Source organism: Chroicocephalus ridibundus, chromosome 6 (genome assembly GCF_963924245.1).
Source record: "Chroicocephalus ridibundus chromosome 6, bChrRid1.1, whole genome shotgun sequence".
NCBI classification, from domain to species: Eukaryota; Metazoa; Chordata; class Aves; order Charadriiformes; family Laridae; genus Chroicocephalus; species Chroicocephalus ridibundus.
In genome coordinates this window covers 73397495-73422574 of record NC_086289.1, presented here as the reverse complement: position 1 = coordinate 73422574, position 25080 = coordinate 73397495, and the positions used below count along the sequence as shown (strand labels likewise).

General features: G+C 40.2%; 1 protein-coding gene across 5 annotated transcripts in view; it reads left to right on the top strand.

Moving 5' to 3' along the window:
- Positions 1-24804, top strand: part of TBL1XR1 (TBL1X/Y related 1) — a 121734-nt gene extending 96930 nt beyond the window's left edge. For all 5 annotated transcript variants that reach the window (XM_063338440.1, XM_063338441.1, XM_063338442.1 and 2 more), the window contains 14 exons: positions 3149-3251; positions 5006-5151; positions 6638-6857; positions 8748-8880; positions 9075-9216; positions 9519-9582; positions 9684-9781; positions 11563-11623; positions 12841-12962; positions 13498-13572; positions 16008-16135; positions 16313-16478; positions 17342-17443; positions 19262-24804. In XM_063338440.1, coding sequence (XP_063194510.1) covers positions 3194-3251; positions 5006-5151; positions 6638-6857; positions 8748-8880; positions 9075-9216; positions 9519-9582; positions 9684-9781; positions 11563-11623; positions 12841-12962; positions 13498-13572; positions 16008-16135; positions 16313-16478; positions 17342-17443; positions 19262-19288 — 1542 coding nt within the window. In that variant the 5' untranslated portion in view covers positions 3149-3193 and the 3' untranslated portion in view covers positions 19289-24804. The remainder of the gene's footprint in view (positions 1-3148; positions 3252-5005; positions 5152-6637; positions 6858-8747; positions 8881-9074; positions 9217-9518; positions 9583-9683; positions 9782-11562; positions 11624-12840; positions 12963-13497; positions 13573-16007; positions 16136-16312; positions 16479-17341; positions 17444-19261) is intronic.
- The last annotated feature ends 276 nt before the right edge of the window (positions 24805-25080 follow it).

The window sequence follows — 25080 nt, the reverse complement described above, 5'->3', positions numbered from 1 at the left end:
TCCAACCTGGCCTTGAACCCCTCCAGGGATGGGGCAGCCACAGCTTCTCTGGGCAACCTGGGCCAGGGGCTCACCGCCCTCACAGCAAAGAATTTCTTCCTAATATCTCATCTAAACCCACCTTCTTTCAGTTCAAGAAATTCTTCTCACAATTTCTCATGTCTCAGCCGTGCGACAGCCAGGTGAGGGGTGTCTCTGGGCGCTGCGGTGGGGGGTAGATACAGAAACAAGGTTTCAGATAATTTAAATAAGCACCGAAAAAACGGATAAAGCAATATCTTGGTAAAAAATTAGAACCTTTTGCATGCTGTTCAGTTTCATGTCCTCATCAGGCAAAGCCGTGTGTTTATTGACCACATTTCTGTGTTTTTCTAGTTGTTGCAGTACAAAAGCCGGTGTTGCACTGCCATCTCTCGATGGCCGGCTGGGACAGCGTGCGGCAGGACTTTGGTCCTTATGTACCAAAGCACCTTGTGCAAAAACACTTTGAACCAGCCTTGAAAAATGATTCTCATTGAGCAGGGTGAATAACACTTTTGATAGACGAGCAAAACATTAAGCTTTTTTTTCTTTAGCTACCTAGCTGCATAACAGGGGAATTTACGTGGCATCTCCACTATTCCGCTTTGCGTGGGGAGCCTTTTTTATATTAATAATGCAGATCTCTATGTAGCAAATAGCACTTTCTGCTGATTTCTGCATTTTGAGCTATCTCTGTGGATGACGCAACAAGATTTTAAAAATCAGTAACACCCCCATGGAATAATGACTACCCTTTGTGTGTTACGTGATGTAAAAAGGCTTTTTTATGAGTCTTTTTAAATTTAATTACCTTTATTTCTGAAGGAGACTATTGCTCCTCTGCCTACAAAACTTCTCTGTAACAAGCAGTCTTAAATAAGGAAGGCTGGCGCCAGGTATGACAACAAAACGTAGCTGAATAAAAGTAGCTTTTGGTCCTGCATGCGGTAGAACTGGTTGCTAATGCATAAAATGGCTAAAAATGACATTTATTTCACACACTGCTCAATAAACGAGCCTTCGAAGTATATTGTGATTTGGCGGGTATAGCGCGTACGTCAGGCATCGCTGGGGGCTGTGGACGGGTCGAGTAGGGTTAGTATCAGTGTACCTTTACGAGTTGTGTTGCACTTAGCTAGAAGTTATTGTACTGGAACAATTATTATTTTTTTTTCCTTTAGAAATTAGAAGGATTTAAGTAGCTCTGCTTTTTTATTTATTTCCTTAAGAACCTAACCCCATCGTCCCGCCTTGGGCAGCGCAGTGCATCTGAGCTGCTCTCTAAGCAGGAGATCTGGGCTTCTGTGGATGTGTCCAGCATGGTGTAGAGCCCCCCATTTCCCGTGCAGGGTGACCCCAGCTCTCCCACTTGGGTCCCGATGGTCCCAGGTGGGTCCGAGACTTCCCTGCACAGCTCTTGGACCATGTCCTGTGCCTCCCCGAACCGAGCGGGCAGTGCGTGCTGCCCTCCCTCCTGGGATGGGTTTGGGGGTGTCCATGTGCTCATCGACTGACCAGCGTTTGTGTGTGGTTTTGGGCAAACCCGCTACTTTTAATGTCCCAAGTTCATCCTGTAGCCTTTCCTCAAGGAGTTTAATTGGGTCTTTCCTCTATGATATTATGGGACTTGTAGGAAAGTCGCATCTTGGAGAGTTCTTCCCAACATCAAATCTGGTTGCAATTGACTGGTAGAATTTGCAAGTTAAATGATAAGAAAGCGTGGTAATTTTGCGCTGTTTCTTTGGGAAATGTTGCTAGGAAAAAATGCCTAGAAAGAATATGTATGGCAGCCTTATAATGCCGATCATGATCTTTGTATATGGTTGGACTCGATGATCTCAAAGGTCCTTTCCAGCCACGAAGATTCTATGATTCTGTGATTTGAGTTGTTGCTTTCTTCTGCGTTCACCACTTTCCCACTTGGAGCACCAGTGGTCAATGTCCTGACTGTGCAGCCGTCTAGCAAAACCTTTTTTATTTTGAACAATACAAGGAAACCTGGTCTCCACTGCTTTTTTTACATTGGATCCAGGTCAAACTTTGTCAAAAATCAGTAGGGAAGTTGCTCACCTTCTCAGACTCCAGATCCACAGGAGAAAATGATGGTGGTGGCTGGGTGAAAAGCTGATGAAAAGTGCCGGGTGGATACTGGGAATAGGAGATGGACCTTATTTCACACTCTGCTCTGGAACCTGATTTTTCACTTGTTTACTACATGTCATGGAAAGATTGGGATTTTAATTCTCAGACATTGAGAAGTCATGAGAATGTTCTCAAAAATGAGGCTTAAAGTTGGAAAAAATCGTGTATTTTGTCTGTTCATCGTCATGTTTTACAGACTCTTGTTGCTTCATGTTTTCAAAATTTATCATCAAACATATATATAGTCTGATACGTTATTTGTCTTGCTAAATATTTGCCATTAATAAAATCAAGGGGAAATGGGGTGTGTATATTCCTTGATGTTTTTTAAAGCATTGGTCAAAAGCCCAGAGAAATGTTACTAAAAATGCTCTGTTTAAAGCTTGTCGCTAATTTCAAGAATTCCGCTTGCAAAGCGTTAAGTGTATGGCTGAGATGTTTTCTAATTTTTAGCGGAAATAGTTGAGCTTTCTTTGAACAGATACAGTGTTGTAGCCCATATTGCACCTTTTTACTAGAGTAGAAGTACCTGAAAAGTGAAGTAGATTAGAAAGCAAATGTGAGAACTTGCCTGGGTACCAACATTAAATCAAATTCTCTGTCTTTTTTTAGCCAGACAGAGAGAAATCCACATTTTAAAAAATGTGTTCCGTACCAATAATGTTGATTTGATGGAACTCACTTGATGATTTTAAAAAAAAAACTGTGAAATTAGGCCTTAATACTGGTGTTCAGCAGCATAGTTCCCCACTCCATACCAATTTGCATCATTTGAGAATCTGTTCCTTCAGTATTTAATTTACTGACCTTTATGTTGTGGTGAGACAAACGACTTTTTAATGACTATGGTAGACTTATTTGCATTATAAAATAAAACCATTGTCTGTGCTGCCAGGGAGCTACTTACTTTATAAATGTAGCATTTGTTGAGAAAGATGTATTAGGTACTAAAAATATTTAATTGACCTACTTTTTTTATTTTCAGGGTTGTGTCCTTTGTTGTGACCTCATGGTTTAACTGGGAATAAAGATGAGTATAAGCAGTGATGAGGTTAACTTCCTGGTATATAGATACTTGCAAGAGTCAGGTGAGTTGGTTTTTTTTTTGTTTTTTTTTTTCAATTCTGGTTATTAAACAATGCATAATTTATTTGGTATTCATCTGCAACTGGCTTTAGCAAACACAGACTCATGTAATTATTTTGCCAGTAGACACGTGCTTCTCTCTGAACTTTTTCTTGGTGTTTCTTCTCAACAAGAGAACGAATTCTTGCCAAGTTACCTTCTGTAACTTAATCAGATTTAGTCATTTGGAGTCTTCAGGTGGCACTCAACCAGCTAAGGACTCACTTGATTGCTTAGAAATGCATTCTCCTGGAGATCACTTTTATCTACAGGGTGACGATGGCATTTTGCACCATTTTCTTTGGGGCTACTTGACGAAGAAAAAAGGATGACCACTAAAATACTGTGTTTCCTGTTCCGTTGGTGCTCCCGCAAGCTGGTCTTGCGTGGCCAAATTCCTTGCCTGAATGTGACGGTGGGAGGGCAGATGTTGTTGCATTTCAAAGGAAGAAGCGGCATCTCTGACCATATGACTCGTATCATTTGAATCTTAAATATGGATGAACAGAGTTTTTTACAGGAATGACTCTTGGGTTCCCAAAATCCTCTCTCCCTGCAGGACCCTTTCTTGGAGGATTTTGTCCTTTGGTGTCAGGCTGGCCCAAAGCCAACTGCTTCTTGGGAGGAAGGGCAAAAGACAGATGAATATTGTCAAACTTGAAAACAAACTTCAGGCTTCTTGAAAATGCATTTGACTGATGCAACATCTGTCTACTGCTTATGTCCACTGCTCATGAGCTTCTGAAATTGAGACAAAGAAGCACCAGAAGCAATGGTGGATGGCAGAGCTTTTCAGTCTCTGCTTGTCAGAAGAAAGCAGAAACTCATTGTTCCGCCTGAATTTACTGAAAACTACTATACATTCTTATTCCAGTTGCAGATTGCTTTTGTCACAGAAGCCAAACTTGCAAAATTGCTTTAACTTCATCTGAAAGTTTGCAGGCAGCATCCTAGTTACCTGACGGGGGCGGGGGGGGGGGAAATTAAGATTAAATTCTGTGACAGTAAAGTTAATTTGCTGAAACTATTTTTCTCTAGGTGAAATTTGCCTTTTCAGGGCGATCAAATAAATAGCAAGCAACTAGCAGTGTTGCACCATAACATGCTTGCCACTTCTTAATCAGTGCACAACACTCGTGTAGTTCTAAGTGCCACAGCACACACAGTTACGGCAGCGCTGTACCACGAAGTGAATTCTGTTCCACGTACAGATCCGTTTTGCTTTCATGGGTAACACATCAGTGAGTTAAAATAACAAGTCAGTCTTGGTGTCTTGGAAATATATATTTTATTAAAGACTGTGTATGATACAATACACATATATAGTTTTAGAGTATATAAATATATGTAAATTCTGTTGCAAATTGTGTTTGTTATATTTTTACATTTCATAGAATCATAGAGTGTGTTGGGTTGGAAGTGACCTTTAAAGGTCATCTTGTCCAAACCCCCTGCAGTAAGCTCAAGCGCAAATGTTTTGCCAATGATACCGTAACTAACAATTTTTGTGTTTATATATAAACTTCATTTTTGTCTTTTTGCACATTTAAACTAGAAACCTATGAGGAAAACAGCAGAGGGGGTTTTTTTGTCGTTCGTAAGCGTGCTAGAACTTTGTGTAATTTGCTGAGGTTTGTAAAAGGAAGCTCCTCCAGCAGTAGGGCGAGTAGCATTGTCTATCCGTAAATCAATTCTGATGTTTTTGCCTTGTCTTTAGGGTTTTCCCATTCAGCATTTACCTTTGGTATAGAGAGCCATATCAGCCAGTCTAATATAAACGGTGCTCTGGTGCCACCAGCTGCTTTGATTTCCATCATCCAGAAAGGTCTGCAGTATGTAGAAGCAGAAGTCAGTATTAATGAGGTAAGGAGCCTTTGCCTTTAGGAGCATTAATTACATCCTTGCTTGCAGTAAGTTTGAATGTTAGTATTTTTTCTTAACTTTCTTATATCCTATTTATTTACTTTTACTTCAGATTCCTTACTGCTGGTGTTCACCATGACTCCAGTGGTGGGACCAGAATGGAGTGACATAACTGGGTAGGGGTTCTGCCCAGTGCAGCCACACAACACCAGGCATGGTGTTCTGGCTCGTTGCTTAAAGGTCCGTCGTCTGCAGAGTTTTTACCCTAATACATGTTGTAGCAAATCCAGACAAGTGCAATAAGATAATCATGGAGATGAGGAACTTCTTAATTTTTGTAGAGTTGCAGTAAGGAGGTGGGAGAGCACTAAGCGGCTCTCATTTTGGGTCTTGTGTCGTTATAATGAAGTAACGAGAGCCCGAGGGCAAGGTTTCCAAGTAGAGCGAGGGTTTCAGTTTGTGGCAGGAAGGATGAAGGTAGATGCCAGTTTGCTTTTTGCCTCTGCTGGCTAATTCATCTTGAGCAGCATCTATTACATTTGATGTTTAAATGGTTATTCCAGCAGTACGGAAAGCTATGTATCTTCCTGCCTGATGCTGCAGATGCCCTCGGTTTCCATTCTCATTTATGCCTGGAAGGTTAGCAGCCTCGGTATGTCTCCGTTATATTGCAGAAGGAAACCTTTTTATTCACTAATTCTGCTCGCTTTCCAGTCTCCCTTATGTCTTCTGTTTACGCGTAGTTTTTATAGTCCCTCTGAAGCAAATCCTTTCCCTTAGGAAGCCTCAGAAAAATAAAGCAAGTGATTGGAATAGAAGGAGACCCTATATTTATCGCAAGGAATCCTTCTAGCTTCTAAAAATAGATCCTTACAAAGCCCCGGCATATGTATACGGGTATTTTTAACTGGGTCTTGTCCATTTCAGGATAAAATTCTTCCTTGTTGTGTGAAAGCATGCCAGCACTGTTTAAAAAAAGGAAGAAAACTAGTCAACTCTCCAGATAATATGTTTATGGAAAGTATTAGTCTAATAAGATGGAATAACTTCACAAGCCCGTGACCCGACTTCCAATGTTTGCAGCTCTTCAAACAAACCATTAGATTTTGTTGCGGCCACTCATGTTTGAAATCATATTCATAGATAACTTACAGATTTTTTTTGTTGCTTTACCAGACGATTTAGCAAACCCGAAGCATAGAACTTTTGATTCCAGAAGCTCTGCCAGAGGCCTGCAGTGGCTTTTTTTTTTTTTTTTTTTTGCATAGTGATGATGGCCACTTAAATTTAGACTAAAATTCTAATCCCAACCTCAACAATGATGAGATATCACTTCTGCACCGTTTGTAATCCATTTTATTACATTAAATCAAAACTTTTGCTTTAGTTTTCCTTGGAATTGTTGCCCATAATGTTAACTTGTACTTGGTGTTGTCTTTTTTGTTTGTTTTTTTTTTTTTTGTTTTCTCCCTCTGCTGGAATTCAGGATGGTACCTTGTTTGATGGTAGGCCGATAGAGTCTCTCTCACTGATAGATGCAGTAATGCCTGATGTGGTCCAGACAAGACAACAGGCCTACAGAGATAAACTCGCACAACAGCAGGCGGCCGCCGCTGCAGCCGCAGCCGCGACTAACCAACAGGGAGCAGCGAAAAATGGGGAAAATACTGCAAATGGAGAAGAGAACGGAGCACATACTATAGCAAGTAAGTTGAGACAGAAATGACCTTAACCTGGGTCAACGTCGCTTCCTTGGCATGTATCGCAGTATGAGCTAGTAGACCATGAGGTGCATGTGGAGAAGTACTAGTGACCCTTCAGCGTGCAGAGAATACCTGTGTCATAGGTGATACTTTAACAGATGGTCTCTCACCTTTGATTGTCCCCAGTTTGATATTTGGAATTGCAGGAGGAGACTGAAACTTCGGCAGTCATTAATTCACAACATTCCCTTGACCAGACCCGCTTCCAGTCCTGCCCCTTTCCCATCATCTGTAGGTTGTTCACGGGACACCTGAGAGCTCTTGCAGAAAGAGGGGGGGGGCGCGAATAAATCAGAGACTACTCCTTAAATATCGCATCCCCTCAGCTTTGGCCACTGTACAAGGAATAAGGAGAGGAGTCTGCTAATCCGCAGCTGGTTACAGCTGAGCGGTGCTGATAAAAAGTCACTTGTTTCACCATTTGTCATCCCTGGTCAAAGGAACGTACCTTACAATTAGGCTTAGTATAGAAAAGTTCAGGTCAGGGATTAAAATGTGATTATGAAAATATCGTTCTGGAAGTCCGAATTACACATTTGAGGGGGGGAGTTACAGCCCTTGCTGTAAAGGGACCTGAAGAAAAGACATTTTTGAGAGAATATTCCTATCACAAGCCGTGTAAATGTTTTGCGTTTTACAGCTGGATTTTACTAGTTTTTTCATTATTATAGATGATAACTAAACTGGAAATCTGATCTTTGGCTTAGACAATAAGCTCTCTACTTTGTTGCTTTTGTTTAAAAAATCTCAAAAGATTATTTACTTGTTAGCTGTGAACTGGATAGAATAAGGGTAAACTTCAGCTCTTCAGCCCCTGTTAAATGTGAGATACCAGCAACCCCTGCTGGCTGGTTCACCGAATTCTACCGGCATTGGTTCGCTCTCATTGAAGCAGTGTTTTACGTGGCGCTCTTTCTTAAAAATATACACGTTCTAATAGCCTTTTCTGTTTTCTCACACATACAAACAGTGACAGAAACCCTTAATTTTAAATTAAGCAATAGATGTGAGATGCTTTGTTTAACCGCAGTGAATGAATACGGAGCAGGTGAACTGTTCAGCATTTTTTATGTTGTGCATTTACACTCCGTGTGAATTTATTTTTAATAATAGAAAATGATTGATGGCAGCTGCCAAGAAAACTGTTTTGTCAGTTGAATTACCCCCAGTATGTTTTACAGAACAATATGGATTCGACATCACTTCCGCGCAGAAAGCTCTGTGTTGCCACAATTCCATGGTAATTGCCAATGCAGCTTAAAAAGATCTCTTATCAGTTTACTGTATCACCAAATGTTATTATATTAATCGAAGCCATTTTGTAAATGAAGTGTCTGAGATGCAGATTTAAAACCTGTTTGACTGCAACTGGTGGAAAGAGAGATGATTTTTTTTTTTTTAAAAAAGGAATGTGTCATAAGCGTATTTTTTAAAGCGCAAGATAGACTAGTAACATATTGAACTATGCAGTACCGTGCCCGAAAACCTGTGAGTGCTTTTAACATCGGTGTTTATTTTTTAACATTGCAAAAAAAGTGTATTAACTTTTGTTCTCAATTTTGAAGCTTCAAAATTAAATCCATTTGGATGCTGAGGTTTAGAGGGGCTAAGAGCTTTCTCACAGTTTTGAAACTCCCCGTCTGTTTATAGTACTCCATAAACTGGAACTGGAAAAATAAAGGGATGTTACAGCTCTGTCGAATTTTAATCTACGTAAATTGTGAATCGATTGTTATGCTCATCCCAGAAGAATAGGAACCATACAGTAGTTACAGTGTATCGTCCCAAAATATTAAAATCCACCTCTCTCTACTGTTGTTTCCCAAAATGCAGATAATCACACAGATATGATGGAAGTAGATGGAGATGTTGAAATCCCTCCCAACAAGGCAGTGGTGCTGCGTGGCCATGAGTCTGAAGTGTTTATCTGTGCCTGGAATCCCGTTAGTGACCTTTTGGCCTCAGGGTATGTGCATTAACCATTTCTGTACGTAATAGCAATGCTCGGTGGCATGGCAACAAGTTAAAACAATACCTGCCCCAACGCCCTCTACGTCAAATGCCACAGCGTTTGCCGTCTTGAAAAAAAACACCCTTTTTTTTTTTTTTAAATGGAATTAATTGAGAGAAGGGGTTATAGTCTCCTGAACCGTTCTGTAGATCTGGCGATTCGACAGCACGGATATGGAACCTCAGTGAAAACAGCACGAGCGGGTCTACGCAGCTGGTACTTCGACACTGTATACGAGAAGGAGGGCAGGATGTACCCAGCAACAAAGACGTGACATCGCTGGATTGGAACGTAAGTAGAAATGGCAGGGCTCAGAGTACCCCGAGAAAATGGTACCTGTAATTTTGCGTAGTCACATTTTAAATAATGGCAGCTGTGCATCCTCTGCTACGGCTGCTGAAAGATTTCTGGTTTTGAGTTGCGTTGTAATTTCTTGTATTGTACGTCAGGGACTTCGTTTTAATAAGTTGTAGTCGATGGAATAAATATCATAAATTTTACGCAGATGTATTCTACCTGAAATTTGCTTTGTGCTCTTTAGCTTTGAGTTACACAGTAAAAATGAGTAAATCAAATAACCTTTTTGCTGGCAGAGTGAAGGTACACTTCTAGCAACTGGGTCTTACGATGGCTTTGCAAGGATATGGACTAAAGACGGTAAGTGAAATGCGTTTAATTTCCAGTATATTTTCCTGTATTGTGGCTCACAGCATAGTTTTTTATTTTTTTAATGTATTCATATCAATATAAATTTTCAGGTAATCTTGCCAGCACCTTAGGGCAACATAAAGGTCCTATATTTGCGTTAAAATGGAACAAGAAAGGAAACTTCATTTTAAGTGCAGGAGTGGACAAGGTGAGATAATCTTTGGTAAAATTAAAATTCTTTCCTTCACCGTTATAATCTAATTGTAAGCATAACAGCAAAGCTATAGAAAGTAAGAAAATTAAACTGAAGGCATGGGACGTAAATATGTACTTACAAAGAACTTGTTATGCTAGCTTTGTTTCCTTGTGTTTTGTGGTAGTTTATTGAGATACTTTAATTTATTAAATTTCAGTGTCCCTGGATCTCTTCCCCATTAGGTTGGCGTAAGTTGGAAAGTTAGTGCGTTGAACGCAGGAACATTAAACCTTTGTAAAATGGAATCATCTAAAATTTAGTGAAGCACTTTATGCAAAGACGCAGAAAAAAAATCATACTGGAGGAATAGGTTCCGGCTGATTTGGGTATCAGTCGAGCCCGAGAATGATGAAAAAGGTTAGAGCTGGGACATAAGAAAAGTCAATATATCTGACCCGGGAGGTGCCAGTAGCGTACAGCCGTGAAGCTCCTTGTTTAACTGTTTAATTTCACGTCTCTAAACCAACTTAACGGCACACAAGGTCTTTAAATTCAAAGTTGTTGTTAGCGTGAGAGGTTTTATGAATGGTAGGAAGGGCACAGAGTGATGAGGAATAGACTTAAGAATTCGAGGAATAGAATAGACTATTCAAAGAGTAAGAAGAGTTAATTTTTTCTCTGTAACTGATTTTAGGTGCAGAAGTAAACACAATTACTCTCTTAGGCTGGCAAACTGCAAGCTCAGTAAGGCCACAGGCCCACAACACTTAAAACTGGCCCTGTCACTGGAAAGTAGTAGATTTTCCCCTTTATTTATTATTTTTTTCCTGTATGCGTTTAACCTGGTTTGCTTTAGTGCCCACCCTTATAAATGCATGTGCAGAAAGGCAGGAAAAGTAAATATCTGAAAGCATGGAAAGGCCGGGTTTCTTCTTTTGGCAGCTGTAATGGCTTATCCCAGGTTTTAAATCTTTGTGGAGGTACAGCTTTAATTTGCAGAAGAATATTCTGGAGGAGGTAGAAGCCTCATTGTTTCAGTCAATAACACTCCTTGGATAAAGCAACAGAGATTATGCTTTGAAAAGTATTCTGCATTAGCAGAAAGATTGACTCAACCTTGCGCTTCTTTTCCATAAGTAATTTGTGTGGTCAGTTCATGTTTCCACTGAGTTCTGTGTCAAAATTTTCATTGATTGTTGAGGCAGGTCAGGAATGTTGGCATAGAATATAGGGATTATAAAATACTCATTTTGTCATGTAAAATTTCTTTCATCAGGAAGATATCAGAAGTATTGGCAGAGAAGAACTCGGAACAGAATTACACCCTTAAATCAAATCTTTCAGATTCTTAACTACGAGACTACTTGTTTATATAGAGATCTCCTCAGGGACACCTGAGTATTTGAAATTACAATTTGAATATACAAGTATTGGAAGTTAAAATAGGTGTGTGGAGTAGATTGCGAGAATATAAATAGGACTAGGGAGATACATTTATTTAATTTTTGTTTATTAAAAAATAAAAGCCCACAACCCCCCCCTTCCCTCCAGACCCCGAGATGTTGTGATTGAACACCTTGCTAATGCCACACCATGTTAAGGTTCTCTCCTGTTCTCTGTACATCTACTACAATTTCCTTCAGTACTGGGTGAAACCCTAGAAATCCCTCATCGGGAGCAGGTTTGGGCTGTGGGGAGGAGGCTGGGTATTCTGATACACGGGAATGGTGACAGTTGTGGGGAAATTGGCAATTTGTACAAATTTGTTTATTGTTTATTTATGTTTAATACAGACCACAATTATTTGGGATGCCCACACTGGCGAAGCCAAGCAGCAGTTTCCTTTCCATTCTGGTAAGTCTTGATTTTGATCATTCAGGATTGTCATCTGAAAAGACTAAAAAAGTGGGTTTTATTAAAATAGATTAAAAAAATCTGAAGTTTGTGGTGCTTATTTACACCATTTTACAGTTTTATAGGCAGTCTTTGCATGCTGACTCCCATATTTGTAGTCTTACGAATTTTGAGAATGTAAACAAGGATAGAATGGTTCTGATTTTACAACTCACAATTTTATTGCAGTTCTATGAAAGTCATGAGAGATAATCCAAAAGTTACCGACTTTCTGTAGTACAGAGCAGACAAATCAAGAGGGCGGGCCACGCAGGCTTTGTGTTTATCAGCTCAGGACTGCATTTGTCATCTTCCTGCTGCGGTAATGCCAGCCCAGCATCCCTTTGTTCTGCGCTGCCCGCTGTGCTGTCCCCAATTTGTTTGGCCACAAACCAGCTGAAAGGCTGGTCACTGGCCAGCCGGGATGGGAGCGCGGCCTCTCGGGAGGGCAGACAAATTGCTTTGTGGGCTGCACGCTGTGCAAGCCTGCCAGAATCAGCTGGAAAATAGACTAGCGAGGATGACGAACGTGTCATTGAAGGGCCTTTAAGAGATGTGTCTTGTTGCCCCTTTTTATTCCGCTCGCGCTACGTTTTCAGTGGCATGACAACAATCAAACCCATCAATTCTTGATTTACTCCAAGCAATTCCGTGTGCTATCTGCCATAAATATCTTGGCTTGATCAAATGGAATACGTTGCCCGTGATTAAGCTTCAAGTTACCACACCCTATAATGCTGGAATTAGGAAAGGAAATAAATCATTACCTTTCACTGGCTGCTATCTATCAGCACAGACGTGGACTGTTAGTGGAGATGAGCTCATGCGTGACGATGTGTTAAGTTGTGGCAACCTGTTCCGTGTGCTGACTCCTGAGGTTTATTTGTAGATGACTAAACTACAGCTTGTTGTCCTGCTGCACTGTCTTCTTTATAACTGTTTCATGTCAGATATGTTCCAGGTTTTAATTACTTCTACTAAATTTTGTTTCATTTCTTTGTGCAAGATTGGTTTTGGCTGCGTTTCTCACTGTTCATAGTGTTTTCTCTTTAGAACTGCTGTAAAATTAATGGTTGCTTCCTGTTGGCATTTGTTCTAAGGTGGTGCCCCCTAACTTTGCGAATCAGACTCCTGCAGAATACGTACCATAGTTTTAAATATCTTTCTCTTTCTTTTAGCACCAGCATTAGATGTTGATTGGCAGAGTAACAACACGTTTGCCTCTTGCAGTACAGACATGTGTATTCACGTCTGTAAACTAGGACAAGATAGGCCCATCAAAACCTTCCAGGGTCACACAGTAAGTACTGGGAAATTGGGGGCTGCTATACCGTATTTTTATTAATAAGGGACTGGGGGCCCGGTTTATTTGCCAATGTACAGCACTTGTGCAACGGTTGGTCAACGGTTGTGCAACTTGGTCAACGGTTGGCAACGGTTGGCAACAGGCACTAGATGCATACGCAGGTAGTTGTAGTTAAGGTCACGTGATGACTGTATTCTCTGTTGTTATTAGAACAATTCTCGCTCCCGTGCGCAGCTGTTTTTACCAGTGCCAGGGGGGCACAGCAAAAGGGAGCTTTAGAAGAAGAAAGATGGTAACTTTAAGACTTTGCTCTGCACGGCCTAGGTTGTGTAAGAGCACCATGGGAAAATGTGATGAACAGATAGCAAAAAGTTAACTGTTAATGAAGGCAAAGCTAGGAATGAAAATTAACTGTTAAAATACTGACGATTACCCAAATACTCATAACTTCTGTCCAACTTTATCTTTCGTAAGCTGTCATTTGTAATGGAAGTGAAGACTCCAACTTATTCTCACTGTTCAATTTTAGAATGAAGTAAACGCAATCAAATGGGATCCAACTGGTAATCTTCTGGCATCCTGCTCTGATGATATGACTCTAAAGGTAACGGGAGTTCTGCTCTCTTGCCTGTGCAGGACTCTGGAACGCACACTGTTAGCTCCAGCAATCCACCAGTCTCGCTGTATTTCCAGTGGTGTCTAATATTTGTTCTTTTTTAATATAAAAAGATTAGACAATCCTAGCAAATCCTTGTTAATCAGAGCCAAGCTTTGGTCCAGAGAACTCGCTACAGGCTGCCACTCTGAGACTTGGAGCATGTTTTATTAGGTGCTTTTAGCTGTTTACAGAACCAGGTCATTAAACATTAAACTGTCACGCTTGATGGTTGCTTTCGGTTAGAAGGAAGAGTTGGAATGCATGTTGTGTAACACACGCAAGAATGGGTGACTAGCTCCCTTCCTAGTTTTCTACTGTTTTCCCCTTCTTTCTAGTTAAAATCTTTGGCATATTTATTAAGAGAGTCTGGGTGCTCCTTCGTTTTTCCAGTTCAACAGGAGTCATTCTGCAGTTTTTGATTGCACCTGCACTTGTCCTCCGAATAATTCATAGCAACCCGCTTTCTTGTAGAACTGGGGCAAACTTGTGAATGCAGAGGATACTGTAACTTCCACACGTGACTTCAAGGCGCACTAGCGATGCATAAAAAAAATCCCCGCAGGTTAGATGCACTGGAAGAAAGGAGGCTCTTTGTGCCTGACAGGTCCATGGTAGAAGATGCTTTTCCATTACTCCCATACTGCTTTGTCTTTAGTGGGTGTTTAGCACTATGTTTAGTAGAGCTTTGGGTTATGGTTTTTTGTGTTGACGGCGCTGTCCTACTAGTAGCCCTTGGGACAGTCATTTCCATCTAGCTCATTGCAGTTTAATTGGAGACGGGGAATGTCTGCATTGATTAGCCCGATATCCCTTCCTGTGCTGGCACAGAGTGCGGCGCTTGCAATGGAAATCACCTTATCTAAATATAAACATTTAAGGATTAAGCCTCCAGTCTAAAGCTGGATGTCTAGACATCTTTAGTCAACAGTGTCTAGCGCCACTGAAGAGCAATTCCTCCTTTCCGAAGTTAAGTGTCTAAGTCAAGCGTGATGAGTAAACCCCTGAGAGCATCAGTCCTTCTCCCTGGGCAATGGATGGAGCCAAAATAGCCAGTTTAAGCTGGGTGTTTAATACTGAGGCAGCTGAAACTCGGGTGAGATGAATTCCAGTCTGGAGCTCGAGCTCTCGCTGCTGCCTCTCGGAGAGTAGAGAGGTGACAACAGGGAACATGTCAGTGTTTGTGGGCTCAGGCAATTCAGGCAATTAACTTCTCGGTTGCTGTTTTGAATTCAGCCCAGCCTGGAAAGAATTTTATCGTTTTGTTCGGGATTAACTGGAAGCCTTATTGCTTGTAGATAAGTCTAGAGATCACTGATCGCTTACTTTTCAATGGCAGTAGGAATAAGTGTCAAGTTTTGAGGTAGATGGAAGGTGCCTACTGATGTCTTTATTATTTACTTATTTTTCTCTCTTTTGATGACAACTTGATATTTTCTAGGGCAGCTAATGTGGACTCTTTTAATCTATACTAGTTTTGGGAAGAGAAGCTAGATTTTGGTCCCATCAATTTAAGCTGGAAGTACAATTTTAATTCTGTCTGCTCATTGAAAATCAATTTCCCCTTCAGTGAGGCACCAGTTCTGAAAAGCATCATTCATTTAAGCATACACCTCAATTGCATCTTAAATATAGGTGGGCTTAAACATGCTCCTGTTAGCTTTTTCTAATAAAAGGTGAGCTAAAAGCACTACTAAACCAGATAGCATTAAAAAAATGCATTCAGATGATTAACTGCTATGTCAAGTTTCACATTTAAGAAAAGGTATAAAGTTTCCCAAAAGCCCTTCTGTGTGCAGTGCGAACTCTTGATAGAATAGAGTTATTTTGTTTGTTGAAGGTTATCATGCAGGAGTTGGATACGAAGTATTGAACGAACACCTGGCAATGCAAATCCTAATAAGCCAGGAAAATGCCATAATGCTTTTTTGCAATACACATCTATGGCTTTGGACAAAACCAGACAATTTCTCTACTGTCCCTTTATTTCACTCGATCTGTGTAGCAAGGAGTTCATTTAAAAATAGGACTGTGGTATTTTGTCAACTCAGACATGAACATGTACATATTGCTCTTCTCATTTTAGCATCTGTTATCATCCCTGCACTTCTCAAGGGGCTCGTAGTTAGCACATGCAGATCAGTTTGTACAGACGGTACCTTTATTACTCATTAACCCCACCAGGCACTTCAGACTCAAAGAATGGAGGGGACTGGAATAATACTTGTAATAAGTACTCTAGAAACTCAGCAGTCAGGGCAAATATTTTGGGTGGCCTAAAAGGTAGCAGTCAGACTGCAAGTGATAAAGAAGAAAGATGTAAAATGTATTTTAGTACAATATTTTGCTAAATGTCTTTGTTTTTTGTTCCGTTTTTGTCATAGATCTGGAGTATGAAACAAGACAGTTGTGTCCATGATTTACAAGCACACAACAAAGAAATTTATACTATCAAATGGAGTCCTACAGGACCAGGAACAAATAATCCAAATGCCAATCTTATGTTAGCAAGGTACTACTTAATCCTGTTTTTAATTGCTGTTAAGCATTATTTTTACTTCACTTTTTCTGTACGTAGGTTCACAGAATGTTTTGAAGCGTGTAGGATACTTCATCATATTATGTTTATATTAGAAATAAAAATATGTCAAATTGAGATGTAATTAATCTGTGTTTTTTCCCTTGACAGTGCATCCTTTGATTCTACTGTTAGGTTATGGGATGTAGACAGAGGAATTTGTATTCATACTCTGACAAAGCATCAAGAACCTGTGTACAGTGTAGCTTTCAGTCCTGATGGCAGGTACCTGGCCAGCGGCTCCTTTGATAAATGTGTACACATCTGGAATACACAGGTACGGCTCTTCTCTCTGTTCAGGCGTTTGTGGTCTCGTCTCTTCCATCAGTGTCCTTCCAACTTTCGTTCCTCCATCATATTTCGGCCACCAAGAGCTTTGTCCTTGCTAACACACTTTGTTCTAAGGCCACTCCTGTTAGTAGATGTACATTTAATTTTCTCTCTTTGAGTGCCTGGCTATGGTGAAGTAATAATTGTCTTTATGTTGTCTTTACTTAGCAAAAAAACCCTCAAAATCACTGTCAAAAAAACACCACCAAAAACCGACGACGTCAAAACATAGTCAACAAAGTGTCTGCAATAGCATGTTTCATCCACAAATTGTCTTTGTTAACTCTGAACGTTAAACTCCTGATAAAACAGGTTTGCTGTGAAAAATGGTGACTGGATGTAGACATAGAAATCTGATAGCTGTTTCATTGAATTTTCACTGAAAACAAGAGAATGTGAAGTGTGAGAGAAGGCGATGACGGCAAAATGTTTTCTACGTAACTTTCTAAGACACTATTACTTGTTTTGTATTTCTGGCCAAAAAAGAGCTGATTGCGAATGAAAGTCTAAAGACCTTGTTGTTAGGCAAGATGGAACCTCTGGCTGCTGGGAAGTGGATGTTAATTTTTGAAAGGTTTATTTTAGTAATTGAAAGTGGTCATGGCCATCCCCAGTTTTGCCTGTCAAACACAAGGGATCAAGAGGCCATAGTTGTGTTTGTCACGTGCTAGAGATCATCCACGAGTCTCACCTGGACCATTTCAGAGAATTTGAGCTTTTAAAAGCAGTGGGGAGGTTTTACGTGTTGTCCAAACTTTACTTGTTGGCATGGATTTTGTTATATTAATTACATGTTTTGTCCCTTTTTAGACAGGTGCCCTAGTTCACAGTTATCGGGGAACAGGAGGGATTTTTGAGGTTTGCTGGAATGCAGCAGGAGACAAAGTTGGAGCAAGTGCTTCAGATGGTTCAGTAAGTGCAGTTTGACTTGTTTGACTTTTCAACAACAGGCATCTTTTGGAAATCTTTCGACTAACTACGGAGACAAAATTTCCTCCTGTAGCTGAAGTTTAGTACAGCTACATTGCACGTAGATTTTCACATGTAAGGGTGCTGTAATGTTGAAAGGAGATTATGTCTTTGTTCCAGCTTAATGCATTACGGTTCTAAATCCTCCAAAATTCTCAGAAGGTGAAGATGCCTCTCATTTAAATTTTCTGTCCCTACTGGGGCTTTCCATGGAAATGTGTTCATTGTGGCTGGTCTTTCAGTATAGACTGGAAACAAGTTCATTTTTGCCTCTTTGCCCTTTTCAAGTGAAAACGTTCAGTGTAGGTGATATTATTGTAACGCATGATAGGAATGAAATCTCTCTGCATCATATTCAACAGAAAGAGCAGCAAAGCAAAGTCCAAATTTCTGAATGCCCGTAATTAAAAAGTTCCTAAAAATGACAGGAGCTATATGTAAATAACACTCTGCTTACGTGGCTTAGAAGAAGCAGGGAATAAAATTGTATGTTTAACGAATCACGAACACACCCTCTGTCATCTCATAGCGGTGTACTGTAGCATCACCTCCTAGCTCTTCTGACATTGTCCTGCAGGTAAATATTGTCCTGGTTTGAGGTAGAAAGAACCAACTGATCCAGCCTAAACTATGACAAATGTTAACGTGCAGTTCCTCCTAACAAGTACAATCGTTGGTTTTTGCGCTTGCACCTCTTTTGCCATGGGTTTGAAAGAAAGGAGAAGAGAGCCTAAGGAAAAGCAAAATTAGAATAAAATAGGAATGATAAAGGAATGGTACTTTGAAGCTGTAGCTTAAAGCACCAAACATGAGCAAGAAGCAGTCCTGGTGGCTTTGGAGGCCGGAGTCTCAGACAGTATCTTAACACGAGTGCCAAAGCATTCTCCTGTCCTGCATGCTCCAGGCAGTTCAGAATAGAAAATAGAAAGCTCTGAATTTTAAGTAGACTAAACTCTAGAGAATTCATTTCGATTGGTCTTTCATATCATTTTAGTTTTATAAGTATAGACAAGGTCATAAATGGAACAAAAAGCTCAAGGTGTATCCTGAGTAGAAACTATCACTCCACCCTAGATGACCTTTTTATATCCATACTGTGTAACCTCTCCAGTCTTTAGTGAATTTGACCCAAGAGGCTGATTGTACATGCAACAGATTCGTTTTCATTTAGTTTTACCTCTTTTTAAAAGCGTTGGGTTTATTTTGTCTTACGTTGTTTGCTAGCGAAAGCCTTCCTCATCCCCTTGGTTTTAAATATAATAACAACTAAGCAAATAGAGGCAGAGTTGAACTGTTTGATGACCAAAAGCATAGCTTTTATATGATTATATTTTACTGGTATATTTCTATATCTGACAGAACTAGAACATGAACTAGTTGTTGATGTTTGGATAGTAATTCATGAGGCAGCAGAACCCGTGGCAGATCTGGGTGCTCCTAACCAAAGTGCGCACCTGGGGATTTCCCACCCCTCAATCTATTTTTAAGAGATACAAGGTGACACTTGCACCATCATAGAACCACAGGGTTGGAAGGGACCTCTGGAGATCCTCTAGTCCAACCCCCTGCCAGAGCAGGTGGCACAGGAACGCGTCCAGGTGGGTTTGGAATGTCTCCAGAGACGGAGACTCCACCACCTCTCTGGGCAGCCTCTGCCGTAGGTTTCATCTGTTTCATAGGTTTTGCTGAGGTATTTCCCAGAGAATTGTATAAATGTGGAATATTGCGCAATTTCTGTATACGTCTTTCTTTTTCTTACAGGTTTGTGTATTAGACCTACGGAAATAGCGCTACTAGTTGGAAGCCATGGACCGACTATGAATGTGTACATAGCCAAAATGACTGTCCCTGACCCATGTACTGCTATAGTCCCAATTGAACCATGGCCAGTCCACTACAGCCAAACGTAAAAGAAATATATACATATACTGTATATAAAAAAAGAAAAAGAGGAAAAAAAAAAAATAATTACACCCTGAAGAGGATGACAGAGTTTTGTCACAGCTTGTGAATCCTGTTCACCAAGTGCTGGAATCTGCTGTGCCCCAAAATAACATTTAAAGGTTTTGGATATGAAAAACAGAAGAGACAGCGAGAGAGAGAGAGAGAAATATACCGTATACAAGAGCAGACCCATATACATACCAAATTCAGAAGATACTAATGGCAGCCTTCATTACCCCTTCCTCCCTTTAAATCCATTACGACAATGGATTGGGGGGGATTTTTGTTTTCCTTCTCAGTAGTTGAGCAGTTTGTGTGTACAGAGAAAACGGACTTACAGAAATCTGCAGCAGTAGCTTTTTTTCTTTGCTTTTAACCATTGGGTTTTCTGTTTTGGTTTGGTTAAGTTTACGGATGCATGAAGTAAGGGAGTGAATTAGTTTCTTGTTTATATATATATATTATTTTTTTTTTCACCTTGGAAAAAAACCATGTTTCTTTGAAACATATTTTAATGCATTCTTTGAAAAGGTAGATTGAACCTGATAACGTTTGGTACATTTTGTGGCTCCCAGAGCACAATTTTGTGAACAGAGGGAGGGTGGAAAAGGGATTATGGAGAGAGAAGAAAAAAAAAAAAATAAAAAAATCCTTCTTTGAGGCGTGATATTTCACGTCCTGCTCATCTACGAAGTATGACAGGAATGGGTATAATGCTATGTTTTATTTTCTGGTGACATGGCTGAAATGCAGTAGTTTCTTATTTGGGACATAATTCTGCCAAACTTAAGAATAGAAGGGCACAAAAATACAGAAAAGAAAAATACAGGGATGCAAAAATACATACAAGAAAAAAAAAAAAAAAGGACAAAAAAAGAGGAAAAAAAATGCATCTTCTGTTGCTTTAAGACCATAGCTAAAATATGGTTAAATTGTGCACTATTGTGAAAAGGAGCAAAGTATAGCTGGGGGATCGTTTTTAAGAGGTTAAGATCTTTCTGGACAAGGGTTCATGCCACAGCTTCTCCGAGAGTTGCCCATCGTATTTGTAGGAGCTTAGATGTATAATTGTAACCAAACTCCAGTATTAAAAGTATCTCATGTAATTTTTCTTTATTAAAATAAAATCTTTGGCATATATTTGATAACACTGCCATTAAGAGGCAAAATGTTTACTACCTTAGATTTAAAAAAAAAAAAAATAATAATGATCTTAAACAGAGGACTTGCTTCAAGTTTATTTTAATAGCAGTGATTCAGCTTATTTAAAAGATGAATACTTGCACTAATTCCCCTGCTGCTCCAGTCCTGCAGTTTATTGTATCTTGTGACTACATTTTTTTCCAAATATAGGGTAGAAGTAAGCTGCTATTTTTTTAATAATCACTACTATATAGTGTCTTTTACTCTGTTTACAATATCAAGTATTTTTCTTACAATGACAGATGTATATGGCAAACCTTTTTCTGCTCATGTGATTAAAAGTATACTGATAGTGATTTTATTTGTAAATGATAGCATGAGGTTGTGTTTACGCGTATGTGTAGTCGAAAAGGTTGCATCATGTCTTGCATAAGATTCCAAGAGTGTAAATTTATAAAAAGAGAGGTTGTCAAATTTATGTCACAGGCATTTTACTTAAGGAATGGTTTATATTACAGAGCTTTGCAAAGTTATCAGTTTTATAACACTATCTCAATCACAAATAATTTTGTGGCTTATGATTGCTAGTCTCAAACTTCTGTTTTGTTTTAACTTCCCCCCCCCCCAAGTTACCTATAAATTGATTTAATTGAGATAATGCAGCTTTGACATTTTAACCATTGTTCTTTAGGCATTGATTTCTGCTATTTCCATGGAATAAACACGACTTGAAGCAAGTCTGAGTTTGGCTAAGGTAGGGTAGCAATTTGCCAGTGGTAAAGAGAAGTCAACAATACGTTCTTTATATATACCCCAGGATTATATTACTATCATACACAGCGTTTAAAACCAACAAAAAGTCATATCCATAAAGGCAGTCATCCGCGGTGGTTCGGTGCCAGCTATTTGTAGGGTTTTTTTGGAACATATTACGAATGTTTAAGAGCAATTGCCCTGTGAGTTACAATATGTAGGAAACCTAATATATTGAGTGTCTGGCACTTGAAATATTGCTTCTATTGCTGGAGGTCCATGACTGTGGCTGACCTCTGTCATTTAATGGAGAAAAAAAAAAAAAAAATAAAAATAAAAAAAAAAATTCTGTGCAATAATTTTAAACTGTGCTCCCAGGAATAGACACAAATGTTTTGAGTATGTTTAAGCTGCATTTTTCGTTTAGCAATGCATTTGTCAATTGCACTGAATTTAAATCTGAAAGTCAGAAGTGATTCTTGATAGTACTTTTGTATTTTAATATGGACAGTTTCTTCATTTTCATAAAAGTTACGGGATGATTTCTTTCAGCCAATCTAAACAATTGTGGTGGAATTCTGTGACATAGCTGCAAAAATCACCCAGCCACGTTTTAGGGTATTGCCATTGTCCTCTTTCTCGATCATCAGCTGTTTTGGTTGTAATTCTGGTTGCTTAGGCGTAGTGCCACGTATGCAGAAATAGACGAAACGGAGCTTCAGTATCACAGGTCCAGGGGTTTTCAGGTGCTGGAAGGACCGGCAGGAAGGTGGGATCTGTCGACTCACGTGCTCCGGGGGCGCGGGCTGAGCCCCCCCAGCCCGCTGTTGGTCAGCAGTGTCCCCGGTAGCGGAGCGAGGCCGGTTTCCACGAGCGAAGGGAAGGATCTGGCCAGTCGCTGTTTTATCGTTGTCCTTGACTAGCATGCCACAGTGCTGCTCCTGCTCACACCTCTTCTCCCCTCTTCTTTTATAGACTGTTAAATGCATGCGTGCAAGGTGTGCTAGGTTCTGTGATTATGTGAAGCAAAAATTTTTATTTTTTTTTTTAAAAAGAGAACCGTGACATTAATTATTACGTTTTATAGCGCAAAGACCTCGTGTTCAATAGCGAGGTAGACCATCCGAGTTGTTCCTTTGAGCACGCCAGGTGTCAGTAAGGCCCTCACTTTATAGAAACGTGCGCACGGGCTTAGTCTTACGGACCGAGTCGTTCTGTTGGTTTCCAAGTGTAAAGGCAAACGTGTGCATGAGCCTTTGCCTACATTGCGGTTCCTATTTTTTTTCCGGTTCAACAGGTTAATGGGCAAATATCCAAATAGAGGGTAAAAGGAAGGGGGAAAACGGGGCTCAGGATGAGCGATGGAGTAAGAAACGAACTGCTCTCGAGTTCGCTGTCTTTCTGTGCATCCACCTCAGAACCCCGATGCGCATCTCTGCGTTAGGTCCAGGTTTCTGTAGAGTTCCTCTTTTTCTATTTTCGCTTTACCTTTTTCTGCATTTTTAAAGTGATGTAGAGATTCCCAACCGGTGGACTTCTTAGTGTAGTTAAGAGAATATCTAGGTCCTCATAAAAGCTTTTTTAGACTCTTTGTAATGTTGATAAACTCAGTTTATTCTGGGACTACAATTGTGCAGGGTTATTTAGCGTGTCTACTAGATGATTGGAAATCTTATATGAAACACTAAAAGTGCCTCTTTTTCTGGGTTGGGTGGAGGGAGGTAATAGTTACCAGAGTCAGAACGACATGGCATTTTGAAGCATGTTTCTTGATTTCATGACACTTTAATGCATCTTGAGAGAAAAGGCCAAAGATTTCTACCAATTTTAATTAATTTTCATTTTTAAAAAAAAAAAAAAAAAAAAAGCACTCCTTTTTCCTTACACTGCTTACCTCATGCTAGGGTATTTAATGGGACGTTGTACCTTTGAAATGTTCTTTGTGTTTAGGAAGAATAGTAGGTGGCGTAGGGCGGTCGTGCCAGTTTGCCTCCGGAGCCATCAGCAGCCGACGCGTTTAGTTCTGCCGAATGAAGGAATTTCATTAAAATCGCAAACTGGGTTTTTTCAGCCTGTAAATAAAAGGTTGTATGTTTTTGTCTGTTTAGCGGAGAGGAGCCTTGGGACCCGATTTTGTTTTCCCCGCCCTGATCTTTACTTAACCAGAAATCCCGTTGTCTTTCACTTCATGAGATCAACCTTGCCAGAACGAGCGTTGGAGGCGTTGGGTCCGTGTCGTGGCGCGGAGGTAAAACGAGATGTGGGGGTAAAATGAGATGCGGGGGTAAAACGAGACCCATCTCACTCGAGCCAAGACCCCCCTTGGCGTCGGCGGGGCTTTTCCCAGAGCAGGACCTGCCGGGTTTAGCCCAGGGTTCCTTTCTCGTTGACACGCGCGCGAGCTTCTCCCTTCACAAAGCCCTGTAGAGCCGTTCCCCAGAGGGACCAGTTTCTCCAGAAGTCTGAAGAAAAGCAGAAGCAACATTGTGGCATGTTAGAAGCAAAATCTCTGGCTTCGGGAGACAGCAGTAAATCTCCATCGAGATCCCTGACACTTTTCCGTAGGGAGAGAGCCGTGGAGCAGCCTTCGCTCCTCCCTCTAGAGAAAGCTCTGAAATCCCCCGTTGTGTGAAAGCGGGACTTGTCTTCTCCGTCAGTCCAAGGGAAGGCAGACCAACCAGGAAAATCCGCCGTTCGGTGCGGATTGCAGATTTAGTGTTAATAGTGCTTCAGATCAGTAGTTTTGAGTACATAATTCGCTTTCTCTGCCTTTAAGTTTGAAGCTTGACAATAACTTGAGGCATGTTTTTGTTTTCTTTTTTCTTTTGTTTTCTTTTTTCTTCTTTTTTTTTTTTTTTTTAAAATAATCATTCATTTCTACTTCATAATGCTTTTTGACATTTGTGGGTAAATACAGGAAAACAGTCTGCATGTTGTTGCTAGTCCAGTGTACTTTGCAATCTTGTCCTCAACAGACTGCGGTGTGCAGAACAGTAATTCTAGAATACAGAAGTAATTTTCTCTCTCTCCTGACATTGACATTGTAGTTGTAATGGTTTCATTTTGGAGTTACAAATCCTTTGGGTCTAATTCTGTGAGCCTACCTATAGCACTGGATTAAAATGTCTGCATCATTTCTTCAGTTATCCAGTTAAATTACAACTGTTGTAAGAGTGTAAACCAGCCCATGACAGTTTTTTGTACTTGTTTAAAGGACTTTTATTGTTCAGTTTTCATGATTATTGTCTAAAGAAGACTGATATAGATGTTCTATACTGTCCTGGACCATGTTAATTACACTTTATGATGTATTTTGGTTCTACATCACAATGATTTGTCCCCAAGGCCCTTATATCCCTTCTAGGCACATTTTCTGTTGCAGTTTCCCTTTGCATTGTATTGCTTTGACAACTGTAATTTGAATCAGATCTGAAAGAGGTCCAGAATAAAATATATTTTGATATTACCTTGGCTCGAATGTAATTTTAAGTGCTTGGGACAGAAGATCTACAGGTAGATTGTGTTGGGGAAGCGGTAGGCTGAAATGCTGGTTTTAATATTTATTTTGGCACGTTTTCACGTAAGAATACGCAAGAAGCAGTGGGAGGAATACGCTGTACGTAAAGAGTTACGTACTCTTTATGAACGCGCCGGAAATCCTCTGAAATTGGTGGAGCGATCCTTGGCCACCAGTTACTGCTATCCGTTTGATTTAGACGAGCTTGTTGCTTTCTCCTGTG